The sequence below is a fragment of the Buteo buteo genome, chromosome Z (assembly GCF_964188355.1).
Source record: "Buteo buteo chromosome Z, bButBut1.hap1.1, whole genome shotgun sequence".
In the NCBI taxonomy this organism is placed as follows: Eukaryota; Metazoa; Chordata; class Aves; order Accipitriformes; family Accipitridae; genus Buteo; species Buteo buteo.
In genome coordinates, this window is record NC_134204.1 from 13,404,878 (window position 1) to 13,421,233 (window position 16,356).

The 16,356-nt window shown below is 39.5% G+C and overlaps 1 protein-coding gene across 4 annotated transcripts in view; it reads left to right on the forward strand.

The window, feature by feature from the left end:
• Nucleotides 1-16,356, forward strand: part of RAI14 (retinoic acid induced 14) — an 89,791-nt gene that overhangs the window by 58,873 nt on the left and 14,562 nt on the right. For all 4 annotated transcript variants that reach the window (XM_075021730.1, XM_075021732.1, XM_075021733.1 and 1 more), the window contains 4 exons: nucleotides 11,135-11,223; nucleotides 13,020-13,084; nucleotides 15,671-15,728; nucleotides 16,210-16,280. In XM_075021730.1, the coding sequence (XP_074877831.1) occupies nucleotides 11,135-11,223; nucleotides 13,020-13,084; nucleotides 15,671-15,728; nucleotides 16,210-16,280 (283 nt within the window). The remainder of the gene's footprint in view (nucleotides 1-11,134; nucleotides 11,224-13,019; nucleotides 13,085-15,670; nucleotides 15,729-16,209; nucleotides 16,281-16,356) is intronic.

The following is a 16,356-nucleotide window of genomic DNA, read 5'->3' on the forward strand; positions in this document are numbered from 1 at the left end:
GATCTAGCGAGGCTCCTCCCCTGGTTGGCTCACCCACCAGCTGTGTCAGGAAGTTATCGTCCACACACTCCAGGAACCTCCTAGGCTGCTTGCTCTCTGCTGTGTTGTATTTCCAGCAGCCGTCTGGAAAGTTGAAGGCCCCCATGAGTGAGTCAGGTCAGCTCAGTGCCTGTGAAAGGGAAGAAGAATTGTATTAGCCTCCTTTCTTGATTAGAAATTCCTATAAATCCTCTAGGAGACCTCTGAAATTCAGGCAGTTTCTACATTATTTTCTTGTGCACATATTGGGGGTCCTCAGTCTAACACCATGCTTTAGAAGATGTTTCTTTTGTACAGAGTCTGTATCATCTCTTAAAATTGCCTAAACATTTAAGTAAAAAAGCATACTAGCATACTGTCTTTGGAAAATTGTACTGGGGTAGGAGCTGCAAGAACGGTAGTGCCTGAGGATTGTCACTTCTCCAGGAGTGGATTTCATTGGTGTTCCAGTGACCTGATATGATCCCTGACAGAAAATATTTTTTAATTGACTTTTATCACAATATTTAATTTATGATGTTCCAGATGGCCACAATAATATCTAGGTTTCAGAGCATGGACAAAATAAGGAAGACAACAGTGATCTTCACCTTTTATCTCTAGCTAAAAGATGGCAGAAATCTGGTTCTTACTCCAAAATTTCTTGTGAAGTTTGTTTCCATAGGAGACTTGGGTGTAAAAGCTTTTGCCTCTCCAAAACCTTCCTGAAGTTCTTCTCAGGTTCAAATCCTGATTGTTCCTTGTTGTTCCCCCTCTCCCCTGCAGCATTGTTATGAATATAATTCAATTAAGGTGTTGATATTAAGTTTCCTGAAAAAATTGCTTTCTACTTTAGACTAACACTTAAAAATGTTAATGAAACATCTGGGCATGGTTGGGTGAAGCCATCCTCTGCCAGGATACTAAATTGGGCTAATTAACTTTCTCTTACATTCAGTATGAGCCAATTGTTAATGTATAGTGAGAGGAAATGCTCTTATCTCCATAATGGAGGAGCAATACTTAACTTCGATTTTATAATTTGGCAATACATGAAAAATTCCACATTTCATACAAACATTACTGTATTGACAATTATGCAGACTTTTAAATGAGATCCATGGAGTGGAATTCATGTTAGTGGTTTGTTGCTGGCTCTTGACTGAAACTGTGTAGACCATTTCTGACGGTTTTGAGTACATGATCCATCACTTAGACTTGGAGACATCATGATCCAAATTTTAGTTCTTAGCTATAGTTTTGACAGGACTTGAAATCAACAGCATTCAGGTTCTAGCACGCATTTTTGAAGCGATTTTTTATAAGACATTTTAGTGGTTTTATGCCTTCATGTTAAAAAAAAAAAGTGAAGAGGCCATCTTCTGAAGAGACAGAAATTAATGCTCTTTAGTTTAATTTCAATTATGAAGATCCTAAACTTCACTTCCGAAAAGGGAAGCTTTTCACTTTCTCTCTTTAGTGATTTCCTATATTGTAAAACAAACAAATTTTACTTACTTAAAGAGCAAACTCCCTATTTCATAGAAAGTTCTTTGAGCATTGAGAAACATCCCAACAGGTTTTGCATCTTACATGCACAGGACTTCTTGCAAATGATAGCTGGAGTTCAAAGAGGAAACAATCACTCTGTAATTTCTTCTAGGAGTCAGCTTGCGCCTTCTGTTTTATCTTTTTCACATAGGCTGATAGGATGGCTATTCTTAATAAACTATTGCATTTCATTATCTATTAGTAGGGCTGTCATTTCAGAAGAAAGCAAGTCATCTTCTGAAGGACTCCTTTAAGATGTGTTTGGATACCCTGTGAGCTGCACGTTCCACTCCTGCTCACAGGTAGGATCGGCCAAACCTGTAATGCAGCATCAGGCAGCCACTGGAATTCTCTGTAAAGCAGTTCCATTTGCAGAGTTGCCAAATACCCAGATTTTACCAGACCTGGCCAGGTTTCAAGAAGTTTGTCAGTTGCCTGGATCAGAGCGTAGCCTAGATGGTTGGAAGTTTTTGTATGCCTGACTTGAAACAGCTGCAGCTTGGCTCACATGGAGGCAGAACCCAGCACCCCACTTCTGCATGAGCAATGCTGCAGCTGCTCCTTGCACTCATTTTACCTGAGCTGGCAGGGGAGCAGGAGGGAAGCATGCCTCCCCTGGGTCAGACAGAACCAGGCTCTCTAAGACTGGAGGGGACAGGACTAAGGCTGCAGGTTTTTTTTTATTTTTATCTACATAATGGGCTGCAGTTATTCTACATATTTTTCAAAGACTTATGCAACCAAATAAGCTGTATGTGTAGATTTTAATTACACCAACTGGCTGCTACTGGCTTAAAAATGTACTCTAATCTATGAAGGGAAAAGGAACAACAGACAGCCAAAACAGAGCAATGTGCAAATGTTGGATTTATTTCATTTTTCTAGCTTCAAAATGAGGTCTCAGGCAATAGACTATGCTGGTGGCTGCTTATGTATTGGACTTAGATATCACTCTGCATTCTCTGGCACCTGCTTTACAGGTGCATGCTGTGTTGGGAAAGTACTAACTGGAAAATGTAGGAAAGCTCTGAAGTAGCCTTTTCCTGTACGTGTCTGTGTTCCAGTCCCTACTCTTCTTCAGAAATGTGGAATCTTAAACGCTTTAGTAGTGTAGTTATTCTGAAATGCAAAATAAAAATATATTACCGTAATCATTTAAATAGTTTATAAAAAAAATGTTAAGAGGTCATCTTGACCAGTGGTCTCTGAAGAATGTGTTACTAGTAGATTAATTACTTTAAGTATGTATTATTGCTCTTGTTTTGCAATTCCCCTATGAATTAAGAGAAGTTCACTTTATACAGTTTAATTAAAAAAAATAAATCCAAATAATTATGTTGCTTCAAATCTGAAGAGATTGGAAGTATTGTAAATGTAAAAGGCACAGAAACTTCAAACACAGCACATAACCCTGAGCTATCCTTTATCAATGTCCCTCATGTCGCATGAGGATATCCATGCTCTTTGGTTCTTGGAGCACTATATGCAGTTCTTAAGCCTGGCTGGATTTTCATGCAACAAAAATGTTTTCTTTAGATTAACTTTTACTCTGTTTTTCTCAGCCTTTTCAGCCTTTTCCTGGCCTCTTGTTACGCTAACATGGTTTGGGATTTCCTTGCTCTAATTTCATGACTTTTCATGTACTAAGGTGGTTATTGGCATTTGCTGGCACATAGCAGCAATACCAAGTGGGTTGTGTTGCAGGATGAAGGTCAAGGGAGGCGCTAGTCATTGCTCTCATTTGCTGGGCTTAATTTTAACTTTGGACTCTATTCTGGCCTTACAAGAAACCATAGCAGGTAGCTAGCTGGTTTTACCTAAGTCAGGAAGGAAGTTATGTTGATCTCGGCACATCCCTGGCATCCTCAGGGATTGCACCCTATGCTGAAAAGATGTATTGCCAGAAGCTTGAGAAGCTAACTGTGCACCCCTTTGGGCTTTACATGTGGGATGTGTTTTTAAAGAAACCACCAGAAGGAATCTTCCCTACTCCTCTGCCTTCCTTCATGCCTCTGAACTTGGTTTTAGAGGCACAGGAGACACTGCTCTCATTTCTAGGCTCTTTAAGCTTTCTGAGACTTCATTGTTTGTTGTACTTTGTCTGTTTTCCTAACCTGCAACACCAGAAATAAAAGTAGTATTTCAAAACTTCAGACTTTCTGTCAACACCTAGGAGTGCCCTGAAGCTCACCCTTGGCAGAATCTCTGTTGCAATTTGCTGATGTTAGTTATTGAGGGACTTTAAAAATGGACACTCTGCAGGAAACTTCATATGATAAATCTAACTTGTGAGCATTTATGTTTACAATTAATGGTACATGGAAGAAAAGTCTATATGTTTCAGACTTGAAGTGGGAGTTTGTGTTAATGTGGTAATAGAGTTTGCCAAAGAAAACTGTGTATGAAAATGGAACTGCTGGAACACAACCTGAGAATGAAAAATATAAAGCTTTTGGGGATCCCAGAAATCTCTCTGAAGAGCAGCTGGGTGGATATTTCTGCTGAGTTTGAAGGCTAAAATCAGGAGTCTGTAGCTTGCCAGCTCCTGTGTTACATGATGCAATTGCTTTTTTCCTATTAAGAAAGCAGCCTTTCAGCAGGCTTGCCTTTTATTAATGTCCTGTACCTTGAGGTGTGTATGATTGAAACAAGACTTTTTATGCTATGAGGCAAAGCTGGAAACTTTATATGAAATCTGTGTTGGGTTTTTTTGTTTGGTTTGGGTTTTTTTAGGGGGGTGGTAGAGTTGGTTTTGGGGGGGGGGTGTGAAAGCTGTTCCAGAATATATGCTAATGCAGAAGTGTCGTGTAGGGTTTTTGCCAGAGGGTTTTGTGTGTATTGGGGGAAGGCAAATGCCATCTCACGTTTAAATAGAAGATAGGAGAACACAGGCTGTGTGCATCACTTCACTTTGCAGTGGCTGGTGCTGAGGGGGAGAGAGGGTAAAAATCTCCCACAGCTCCTAGTAAATCCATACCTGCCTATGTCAGCTTCTTAAAATCTTAACCTGCCTGCACTCCAGAAGGTGTTAGTTAGCAACTCAGTGATTGAATGTCTTAAAACTCAGAATACTTAATTTTCTCAGTTTGTAATGGTGCCAACTCTGGCTTGAAAACAAAATCTATTTCCTGTAACTGTTTTTCCTAAGCGGATTTTTGCACTCTTGTGGCTGCGTGCATGTGTGTGACAGGATCATGACATGGACTGCCAGCATTTAATGAAAAGCCAAATTTACTACATTTTGCTCTTAGGAGGAGATGAAATGGGTGCAGTGCGAAGCTATGGCTTTTATTTGTTTTAAAAAAAAAACACAAACCCGAAACTAAAGAACTAGTAAGTATTGATAGTGGTACCTGTAGATGTCTGATTTTCCTTTAAGGCAGTCTGATTTGCCAACCATCTGGAGTGGTTCCTCCATAATAAAATGACTGGCTGTTCCTAAGACATATATCATGTCAAATAAGTGGCTGTCTTTTGATAATGCAGTCAGGGAAAGAGAAGGATTCTGTGGCTTTCGTGGGGAAACATTCATGGTTTAATCTTAGCTTTTAGGTTTAAGGTGAAATTCTACTTCCCATTCTTTTCTTTGCACTGACAGGGTGCATGCACCTGTAACTGTGTGATGAAACAGGAAGACAGGTTTGGTTTTCAACTGGCTTTGTTCCCTGTACCAGCTCACCAGCCACACAGGTACCTACCTACTTGTGCTGGTGCAAGGAAGGAGCAGAACCTGGGATGTGCTGCTCATAGAAGCATAATCCTTGCTGGAATGGACAGTTACCACTTTGCTGAGAGCTCTGCCTGGGTTGGCAGAGGAAGGCAGAAAACACCTCCAGTTTCAGGACCATCCTGGGACTTTCCCAATCTTTAAATCTGAAGGTGATAATTTTTCTATTAATTAAATTCAGGATGTGTCAAAATTTTGTTTTATTTAAAAAGCTTACTTTCATAATTGTTTTTATGCTGATAAAATCTAAAAACATTCACAGAAAATTAAACTGTATTCTTCTCTAATTACTGGTCATTGTGCTGCATGTGAGAGGACACCACACTGGACTTCCTCCTGAGTGACAGCAGGCACTTCCTTCATGCACAGAATATGCTGCTCTAGTGGTACTCACGGCCCTTTCTCCTCCAGGTTAGGTCTCGGGCACTCTAGCACTTCTGCTACTCAGCCTGTGGTGGAAAACAGTCAAAAGTCAGATATCATCTAATGTATTTATTTTTGCTGTTGTTACTGAAGTAGGAGTTGAGGCTTTGAGGGATAATAGACACTATAAGCTAGATGCTACCTCTAAAATGTGTAAAAGCTCAAGTCAGTGCAGAAAATCAGCCAGGTTATCACTGGGTCTCTTTCTGACTGAGATAGCTGGCAAATTACTTGCCTGTCTGACCTGGTAGCAGCAAAGCCTGAATATCTTCCATTTCTGTATTTTTTTTACTCAGCATTACAAAGACTCCAAGCAGTTCTGTATCTTTATTTTATCAGTCTTGTTTGTTTGTGTGAAGGTATTGGTTGGTCGGGAAACTGTAAATCATCAAACTGTTGGCAGACAAGTCAGACTTTCTAAAAGTCAGCGAAGAGTTGATGTACATTAGAAAATGAAGAAGAATGATCTGCCTTGGGGGAGGATGTTTTTACTCAAAATAAACCTTGACAATGAGTGTATGTGAGTTCATAGTGTATTTCAAACATTCTTGCACTTAAAATATTTTCAGAGCACTCAGATTAAAATGGCAAAGAACAATAGAATTATAGGCTTGCATGTATGTTTGACTTTGTTCCATGTTTGTCATAACAGAAAATAGCAAATACAATATTCACTTAGCATTCATAATTCAACAATGCTCTTAATTTGCTTTGAGTTTTGGTTAGTAATGTGTCAGTCTACTTTCAGGTCCTGGAGAAAATCTGTGTTACAGAGAATGCTTAATCTGCCCCCCAAAAAAACTCTGGAGTGTGACCTTGCCAAAAACAGATGGAGCCGCTTGATTTGGTGTAATTTTTCTGCCCTTTTTTTTTCTGTTTTTCTTTTCACAGATTAAAATTTCCTAGTTAGAAGGTTACTGTGTTAAATTAAGACTTCATATTTATTTTTTCTTATTTTCTCACATTCCACTCTACTTTTGTTGCATTTTCCCTACATATATGGACCACCCAGTTGTTTTAAGCCAGCTGTCAAAATAACAGTCAGTCAGAGGATTGTGCTCAGTTTTGCAGGATGTAGCTGTGCAAATGGTTAAGCAGAGAACCTGGATATGGCAGACCCATGTCTTACTGCTAACACCAATTTAGCAAGCTCAGTTAGCTCCATTTTTACAAGTCTAACCTCTAAATGTGGATTAATTCTGTTCTTCTACCTGTGGTGAAAGTATTTTTAAAGAAATGTTGTATGTGAGCTAAGTAGTAAAAATTACAGCACTTTTCTGTTTGAATTAGACTGTCTGGTGTTTAAATAATGTCCGGAAACACTCATTCTTGGCCTTCTAGCAAAGACCAGCTTTATCTGAACTCTTGTGCTCTGTCTGTCAGACACTGATTGAAGAAGTCTCTGTTCCCTTGCTAGCTTGACTTTGTAACCAAAACGTGGAAAATGTCCTTTGCCCTGAATAAGGGATGGGCTTGTTTAGGACAGTTCTAAGTGCTTCACCAGTTGACATCTCCTATCTGTAAGAAATCTGCTGTTCAAAACTAGTTCAGGGCTGTGTTCGGTCTGTTCGGTCCCCAAGCATTCATAAAAAGCATCTCTCTATCAGTGCATTTGAAAATGTTATTTGAGTAACATTTCTGGTCAAGAAATTTGAGGTCTTGACAGGACTTTGAGGTGATAGTCTTATAGCTCTTCTCCACGTGACTGCAAATCTAATGAAATTTTGCTGTGTGTTTGCTCTTATTCTCAAGGCCTGTTTAGTCCAACTGGGCTTTGTGTTCGTCCTGAAGAACATAATTGTTTACTTTATCTTGTTAAGGACTAAGTAGTTACAAGGCCTGTACATTCCCAGTAGGAAAAAGCAGTGTCAACCAACTGATCTTTATCAGCTGCTGCAGAGGTTGGTCTTGAATGCTGACTTGCTTCATTTCTGGATCCAGTGAGAAAACCACTGGGAAGGGCAGCCGCTCCTCTGCTGCACTGGAAGGTCTGGAGACAATAATAAAAGACCATCCAGCCCCTTAGGAAGAATAGAAATGTTTTACAGCAGTAAAAGGAATCCATCTCTAATCAGTTCAGGCTAGGGTATCAAGATGTGGCTCTAAGTGGTGGTAACAGGCTTATCTATTGTGAAGGGAAAATTAACTATGTTGTAATGGGATTTTAGGCTGAATGAGAATCTAACCCTCAGTTTGGCCCTCGTTCCAACTCAAGCCCTATGTGTTTGTTTTTATTTGCCTAAGTCATTGCACAACCAGGAAGTGGGAGGAAAACTTGTTTGCTTTCATATTAAGGGAAGTTTATTCGTGAAAGATGCAAGTAAAATGCACTGCTGCTTAAGGCTTCCAGATGGTGAGAACTCCAGTGTTTGGAAACCTGCAGCTTTTGTCTCAAATATTTTAGGAAAGTTTATGTAGCTTGTAAAGAATTGCTCCATACTGAAATGAATCTCTACAGGCTTCTTTGTTTCTGGAGCCTCACTTGCTACATAGGAGCCCTCAGTATCTACTACTAAAGTGTTTGTTTTTTTGGTTTGTTTGGGTTTTTTTAATTAAAAAAAAAGCGGGGGCTATTAACTTTAAAATCAGTTAGATCACTTCTCAAGGGAAAGTTTTTGCGCAGTGCCCTCTTGACTTAAATATGGCTGTAAGAGGTTCATCCCAGTCTGAAGTCATTCCCCTCTCTCTCTTGAGCAGGGCTGGTTTCCTGGTAAGACAGTTCAGTTTACTAAATCAGCAGCTAACTAACCACGTCTCTAATTCCCGTCCCAGTTGTTTTTCGATAATTAAGTAAAAACATGTTGCTACAGGTTTACGTGAGAGATGGTAGCAGTACAAGGATGCAGGGAGGGGACACATAGCAAGCAGTTGGGAGGGAGCTGCAGCGGCCCAGTGCTATTGGGCTTAGGTCACTGTATAAATGACTGAGAGTTTAAAACTTAACATCCTCTCTTTTCACAGGACTCTCCATATAGCTTCTATATTTTTGCTTTCGTTAGATCTTTACATCCTTCATACATGTTCTCTCATCTTTCACACCACCTGTACTGCTTACAGGTGATGTTTCTTTCATCCTGTCAATTTGGGAGAAGTAATATTTTTAATCAGGGCTTTCTTACTTGAAAATATTTTTGGCTGTGTGAATCACAGCATCTGTGTGTGTGACAACTTGTTGAGAACTGCCATGGGAATTGTTTGCATTGGTAGGGCTGATGTGTTCATAGGTCTGGAACCTGAAAGGGGTTAATTTTTTCTTCTTTCTTTGATACTTTCTTTGCAGTCTGATTCTACCTAAATAAAACTTCTTTTGCACTTGCGTATTCATGTTGCGTTTGGCACCATCCTACACAGTCTGTCCATAAAACCTCAGTGTTCCAGATTTAGCCAAGTTATTATTTTTCAGGTATTTATTATTCTTATGAATGTTGTCAAATGTAAGTGAGCCAAGTGCGTGCTTCACAGCCTTCCTAATATTTAAGTGACTTCAATTGTATTGTGTATCTACACAAATGTATCTGAACGTTTTTCGGTATTTGCTGGTATGTTGTGCTGGCTAAATTAGAGGTGTTGGAATTTGTCAGACTCCTTTTGTGTCCCTCTCCCAGCCATTTTCCCAGAGCCTGAGAAACAAACCTCTTCTAAAGGAGAATGTTTACACAACTTTGCATTGCTCACCAAGTACATGAAGTTTTGATCTTGAATGACTAGAGAACAGCCAGCAGCAGTGCTTTTTATGCTCTTGGAAGTGTTAACTCTTCAGTTCGTTCATGGCAGTAGTAAGCACGGGGATGAGCACACAGGGTATTTTTATATTTGCAGAGAACGGTTCGGCGCTGCCTGTCTGCCATTTGCAATCAGCAGCAGCCAGTGTGGAAGGACTCCTTGTAGGAAGTGAGATAGTTGCTGTACTTGATAGAGGACTCTGTTCCAGGAACTGTCCTGTTTTGATTAATTTTCCACCCTTTGTCAGATCTTGTCTGTAGGTCTTTTTCTCTGCTGAGTTTTCAAGAAGACTGCAAAGAAGTCTACAGCTTGGAGAAACAGAGTGTTGCAGTTCACATACTATGTGCCAGAAATAGCTGCTTCATTCCTGCCTGTTATTCCCTGTTTCCCTGGTTAGCAGGCTGAACTTTATGTGTTAGTTTTAACATTTAAAGGAAGCAGTTGTTCAGAATGTAAACTCTTAAATACAGTAGTTGGTGCGGCTACATGATTTGTGCTGTTCACTTTAGATTCCAGGAGAAAATCCCCTTAACACAGGGGTGCATGATGTTAAAAATGAACATCTCCTTTAAAAGATATGAGAAAACATCCTGGAAATACTGGCCTTTTCAGTTTGGGGCATGTTGATGAAGGTCCCAACTTTTTACACGCCATTAAATAGTAATTGGAAGTGTTTTGTCTTGAATTTGTTTTTTGCATTACTCCCACTGGAGAACAGCTCTGTATATCAAGCTCATATTGGTGGGACTCACAGAGAAGCAGTATGTCTGCCTGTACTGTGCCCATATCTTGAGATTGGCACGATATGCATCAGGAGGTTATAAACTTCTCTGTTTTCAGAAGCTTTTCCTTCGTTTCTGCTTCCCAGCAAAATTAAGTCAGTAGCACATGTATAGGACTGCTTCTGTGAATCTTGAGGTGCCAAGGATGTCAAACATAAACCTTCAGCTGTGAAAAGGCTTGACTTCAGTATAACTTCTTTGGTTTGTTCTGTAATTACATCTTTAGTAATTGACGCTGTTAAGTGTGTCCTGCCATGGTGTGGTTGATAACCTCTGCAATTTCCCACTGTTCAAACAAGCATGTGCTTGAGGTGAAAAGCAAAACCAAAAGCTGAAAAAATACATGTGTAGCACAGTCGCACAAACGTCCAGTAGCTTTGATTTCTCCAGGTGATATTTACAGGCACTAAAGGGTTTTTCCCCCCTCTATGTGGAAGAAAGATGAACTCTGTAAAGGACAGTGCAGAAGCACAACTTGATTTAGTTTAATTTAGGAGCTGAATCACCTTTTAGAGGAACTAAATTTTGTCACTGAAATGGAGATCAGGATTGGCTAGAATGACTAGAGCAAAGTCAGTCATTCTGAATGTTTTCTTCATTAATTCCCCAAGCCCAGGCATTCTATGGGGATATATTACATCACTAGGGATGTTAGTTCAGAAATTGGGTGGGACTAGATGTACATAAGGTATATGGTATGGGTTAATGAGACAGCAGCCTGTGTAAAACTATGACTACAAAAACTTTTTGATGTGCCTTCTCACTTTCAGAGCTATTATCTTCTTGGGAGGCAGTGGAAGGATGCCAAAAGATCTAAGGACAGGGAGAGAAGAACTTGCCAGTACTTGGTTTGTGAATGAAAGAGAAAGGATGTCTTAATAATAAGTGACATGTAAATGCTCTCTTCCAGTTTTCACCTGGCAGCCACAAAGGGGCATGCAGAGTGCCTCAGGATCATGGTGACACATGGTGCAGATGTGACAGCCCAAGATGGTGCAGGTATGCCTCTGTGAACCTATACATGTAGCATAATACACTCAATTTGGCTATATAGTTCTTGATGTGCAGAGTGCAACTACAGATTTGACAACACTGCTTTTCCCCACACACCGTGTAGGAAAAGCAGTTGTTAACACTTGCAGGTTTAGGCATACTTGCGTTTCTGCACATAGAATTCAGATTCTAAAGCCCTTAAAAACTTCTGCTGTAATATTATGAATGTCAGCATTTATAGTAGACTCCATATGCAAAATAATTGCTTGATTTTTATTTATTTTAATTATTTTTAAATTAGAAAAAACCAAACACCCCCAAACCAACGACCCTCCCCCAGCTCTTTCTGTTAAGTTCGTTTGAGTCTTTTTGTAGGCTAAATCAAGATCTTCGGTGTTGCTTTTATGTGTATCCAAGCTATTAACCACATTAACTGTACAGGAGTTGCAGTGAGACATTTCTTCAGGATTATGACATAGTGAAAAGAGCTGATACAGGCCAAAGCAGAGCTGAGAGCTATTAAGTATGCTGTTTCAGTCCTCCAAAGTCCTATGCCTTAATTACTACTCCACTAGGAGAATGATGGGAGCTGAATTTGAAACTGGCAAACTCTTCTTAATAGATTTCAGTTGACATATCTGTGGAATCTGTGCCCAGCATTTTCTCTGGCTAGCCAAGTCACCCGAATGAAGCTGTCGGCATTCTGTCTCTCCAGTGATGATCTGTATATGTTGGGCTCATGGGTTCTGTTTTGGCCACTGCTTGCAGCCTGAGGGAATTTCTGTCATATATGGAAATTATTTGCCTCTATAAGGAAGTGTCTGTGATACTGGAAGAAGCATTCAGATTATACATAATGATAAGACAATATATGTACTTGATAGAGACTATTACTCAGAATTCGTACTTCATCTTGCCTCAGAATTTATTAGTTGTTTGGATAATAAGAGGTTGCCTGCTCTCACCTGAAAGTGTTGACCCAGTATTCATTAGGGAAAGCCTTGTCTGTAATAGTCACATTATTTACAGTGAGATTCTGCTGTCACAAGTGGCTCGCTCTGTGTTGAGTACTAAATCTGGCTCCTTTTCTTAGTTAATGGATAATGTATTCTTTTGCTGTTTTGGCCTCTTTAATTTTTCAGATGGTCTGTAAAATGAAACTAGAGGAGACACTGCAGTTTTTCATCATAAATCCATAGTCAGTAAATCACTGTATTGCATAGCTAAATACGAGCTCACAGTTGCTAAAAGGGAATCTGTGACATGCAAACCAAAGTAGGCCTGTGTTCTGAGTCCTCTTCTACGTGCAGTCCACGGATCATACAAATTCATTGTAGTGGTAGCTGGTGAATTTGGCTGGTTTTGGTCTTGGTGCGGGGTTCCTTTTTCATTGCCAAATGGAAGAAATCATGAAGACACTTGACAGACATCTTTCTGCAAGAGAGGCTGAGTAATACAGGAAAATTGCTTTTTAAGAAACAAAACATAACTGCACAATCTTAGACTTACTTCTGCCAAGGTATAGTCTGACACAATGTTTGTGTCATTTCTTTATATGAATCTAGACATTAAGATTATTCTGTTAACCTGCCTGAACAACAGTCTGTTGTAAATACATTCTGCTTGATGTAGGTTTTTATTTTATTTTCCCTATCCTTACTTTTCATGTGTTGTGATAGGAACAAGATGGATTATTCAAAATTTTTGCCTTTGTCATGCAAAAGTTTATTCTTGTGCTTTGGCACATTTTTAAATTAAGTATTCCTGTGAATGCTTAATTTGCTTTGCTTTTATTCATTTAGGGCACAGTGCTTTACATCTTGCAGCAAAGAACAGCCACCCTGATTGCATTAAGAGATTACTTCAGGTAAAGTAAAAATTAAATTAATTTGATTTTTGAAGTTTCCCTTTTGTTCCTGTAGATTGGTTCTACTAGATATTGACACATTTTCTGCTAATAATCTGTATCACACTCCTGTACTGTTGTTCTGTCTCCTTGCAATCAGGAGAGGTGTTTGCGTTTAAAGACCTTTTAGGCACTGTGAATGGATGATAGAAAACAGTGCGATATCTTCACTCAGTGGTCCACAAATACAGTTTTCCATGTGCAGCTGCTCTGACATAGCAAGGTTGGGTTTCAAGCAGATTGCAGCTTCTGTCTTAGCTTCCTGGGTTTTGTCTGTGTGGTTGAAGTAGATGGGTTAAGAGGTATAGGGGAAAAGGATTTTTCACTTCTGGGGGGATTTTGATATTGTTCCACTGGAATACTTTCTGTCTGTTGTTGACCACAGAAATGTCTGTCAAGTTTAAAGTCAAAGGGAGAAGAAACCAAAGTAGTTTAGATGCTAAAATATGGAAATACTCAAATCCTCGGTGAAATGAGGCACAGGACAGTGAGGGGTTAGAAAGGCAGTAGAAAGAATGGGGAAAGAAAATGAGGAAAAAAAGTGAAGATGAAAAGAAGACTCTTGTAGTGTTGAGGCTGGAGATGTGCGTTAGTAAGCATCGAGAGACATTGTCCATCTTGGCTCCATTTCAGAAAGCCAGGTGAGTTTTGTTGGAGGTGATCAGAGGAGTTTGGACTTCAGTATGACTGTGGCTCAGACTACAGATGAAATAATGAATAATAACCTCACTTGAGCGCAGTGGTACAGAAAGAGAATTGATCCTGTATCCCAACCTCTAAATTGCTTTTCTGTGGTTACCTCAGGGCTCTCCAGTTGTCCTGTGACCCAATGTCTCTGACAATATTGGGTCCAATTTCACTGATTCCCACATCCATACTCGTTGCAAGCTGACTCCCGTGTTCCTCCACACCTGGAAAGCATTATCATTAACCAGTGAGGCTCCCTTCTTCGGGATTTCTTTGCGAATATTTACTACTTCTAACGCAAACTCATTTACAGCATAAACAGTGACATCAAGCTGTCACTGTTGGTATCGCATGCAGCAGCATGATCAACCTGTAACTAGATGTGTGTTTAATACCAAATATCTGCAGCCCATTCACTTACCAGCTACAACCAGAGAGTGCTTTTGTTGATACTTTGCTGATTTTATTACAATATGCATATTGCTAAGGATGATCGTAAGTGCAAACCCAATGGTAATATTCTCCAATAACTCATGCTCTTTGGATGCTTTCTTGCTTCTGTGGACCAGCTTGGTGACATAAACTGTGTATGTGAGCAATGTCTAATCTTGACATGCTGGAGTTGAATTAAAACAGGCTAAATAATTATTTTACACAGGCAGAATCTTGACATTTTTGTTACAGAATGTGGTAATCTATGTGAACCTGTTTTCCTGGAAAATCATAGAAGTGTTGGAGGCAGTGCTACATTTGAAAGTCAAAAGCTCTAATGTTCATTTTTTATAGAAGCCCATTATTTCAGGGTCATACCTTCTTGTGTCCAAAGAAGAGCAATGAAGCTGGTGAAGGGTTTAGAGCACAAGTCTTATGAGGAGCAGCTGAGGGAACTGGGGTTGTTTAGCCTGGAGAAAAGGAGGCTGAGGGGAGACCTTATCGCTCTCTACAACTACCTGAAAGCAGGTTGTAGCGAGGTGGGTGTTGGTCTCTTCTCCCAAGTAGCAAGCTATAGGATGAGAGGAAATGGCCTCAAGTTGTGCTGGGGGAGGTTTAGGTTGGATATTAGGAAAAATTTCTTCACTGAATGGGCCGTCAAGCATTGGACCAGGCTGCCCAGGGAAGTGGTGGAGTCGCCAGCCCTGGAGGTATTTAAAAGGTGTGTAGATGTAGCACTTAGGGACATGGTTTAGTGGTGAACTTGGCAGTGCTAGGTTTACGGTTGGACTTGATGATCTTGAAGGTCTTTTCCAACATAAGTGATTCTGTGATTCTCTTTCTTTGCTGTAAACTAAAACGAAAATCTTCTGTACCAAAACAAGTCTTCATAAGGATTTGAAATTTTAATTTTAAAAATAAATAAATAATTTATTACCTTGAAGTCTAGATTGATCAGTAGTAGCTAGTAGCTTATAATACCACAAAATATAACTGGATTGTTGATGCTTTAGTTTTTACAAATGCAAATGAAACCTTATTGTCTTTGGCAGAAATAATGCAAGACTAATTGCCTTAGTATATGGTTGCTTTAGCTCTTGCTGTAATGTAAAAAAAAATGAAGCTTTTCTGAGGCAAGAGAGAGAGTTTCTTTCCTTTTTTATTTCCTGGTTTAAATTGTTCCAAAACTATAACACTTTTTAGGGGTATCTCTCTCACCATGAGTATTTCCTATGGCTTCAGTATAAGCTGGTACCAAGACTGATAGAGAGAAAAGCTGTGCCTTTCTTCACTATTCTTTTCAGGAGTAGCTCATAAAACTTTTCTCAGATATGTTCAACACTGTCCTTAGCATCTCACGTACATTTTTATTTTCTTGATGTTTCTCTTATTGCCTTTTTTTTTTCTGCTCCTTGTTGAACTGTGCAGAGTAAATGTCCAGCAGACAGCACTGACAATTCTGGGAAAACAGCTTTACATTATGCAGGTAACTTCTTTGTTGAAAGCTTGTACTATCTATTTTGTAGTGCTTGATATTCCTAGATCTTCAGCCTGGTGGAGCTTTTTAGGTTCTAGTGACTCTGCTGATGGTTTACCAATTTCAGGTATTTTTTTAGATAAATACTGTGAATACTGAATTTCAGTTAATTACAGTTAAGAAGCTTAACTTGCACACTTGCAAGTGCAGTGCCACTGGAATACTTAAGGTTAGGCTGATTTTGACTTCAGTCTTTAACAATTATATCATGCTAATTTGGATGATAACTATTGGCTGTATTTCTGTATTTCAACTTGCTGTTCATCCTTTTAGTCTTTCTCTCCTTAAAACAGAGAAATACAGTTTAATTTGTTTTTCTTGGACCCTACTGTAATGCTGCTGTATTGCAAGTGGAAGCACAGGACACAAATTTTGTAAATGGGGTTTAACGGCCTTTCATGCTTGTCTGTTCTTTGTTTCTTTTTTTTAGCTGCATGTGGTTGTCTTCAGGCAGTTCAACTTCTGTGTGAACACAAATGTCCAATTAACGTCAAAGATTTGGTATGTACCTCTTCCCATTGTTTACTACAAATACTTAAGAGTTTTTACCACCCTTCACTCCAGTCAATCTCAGGTG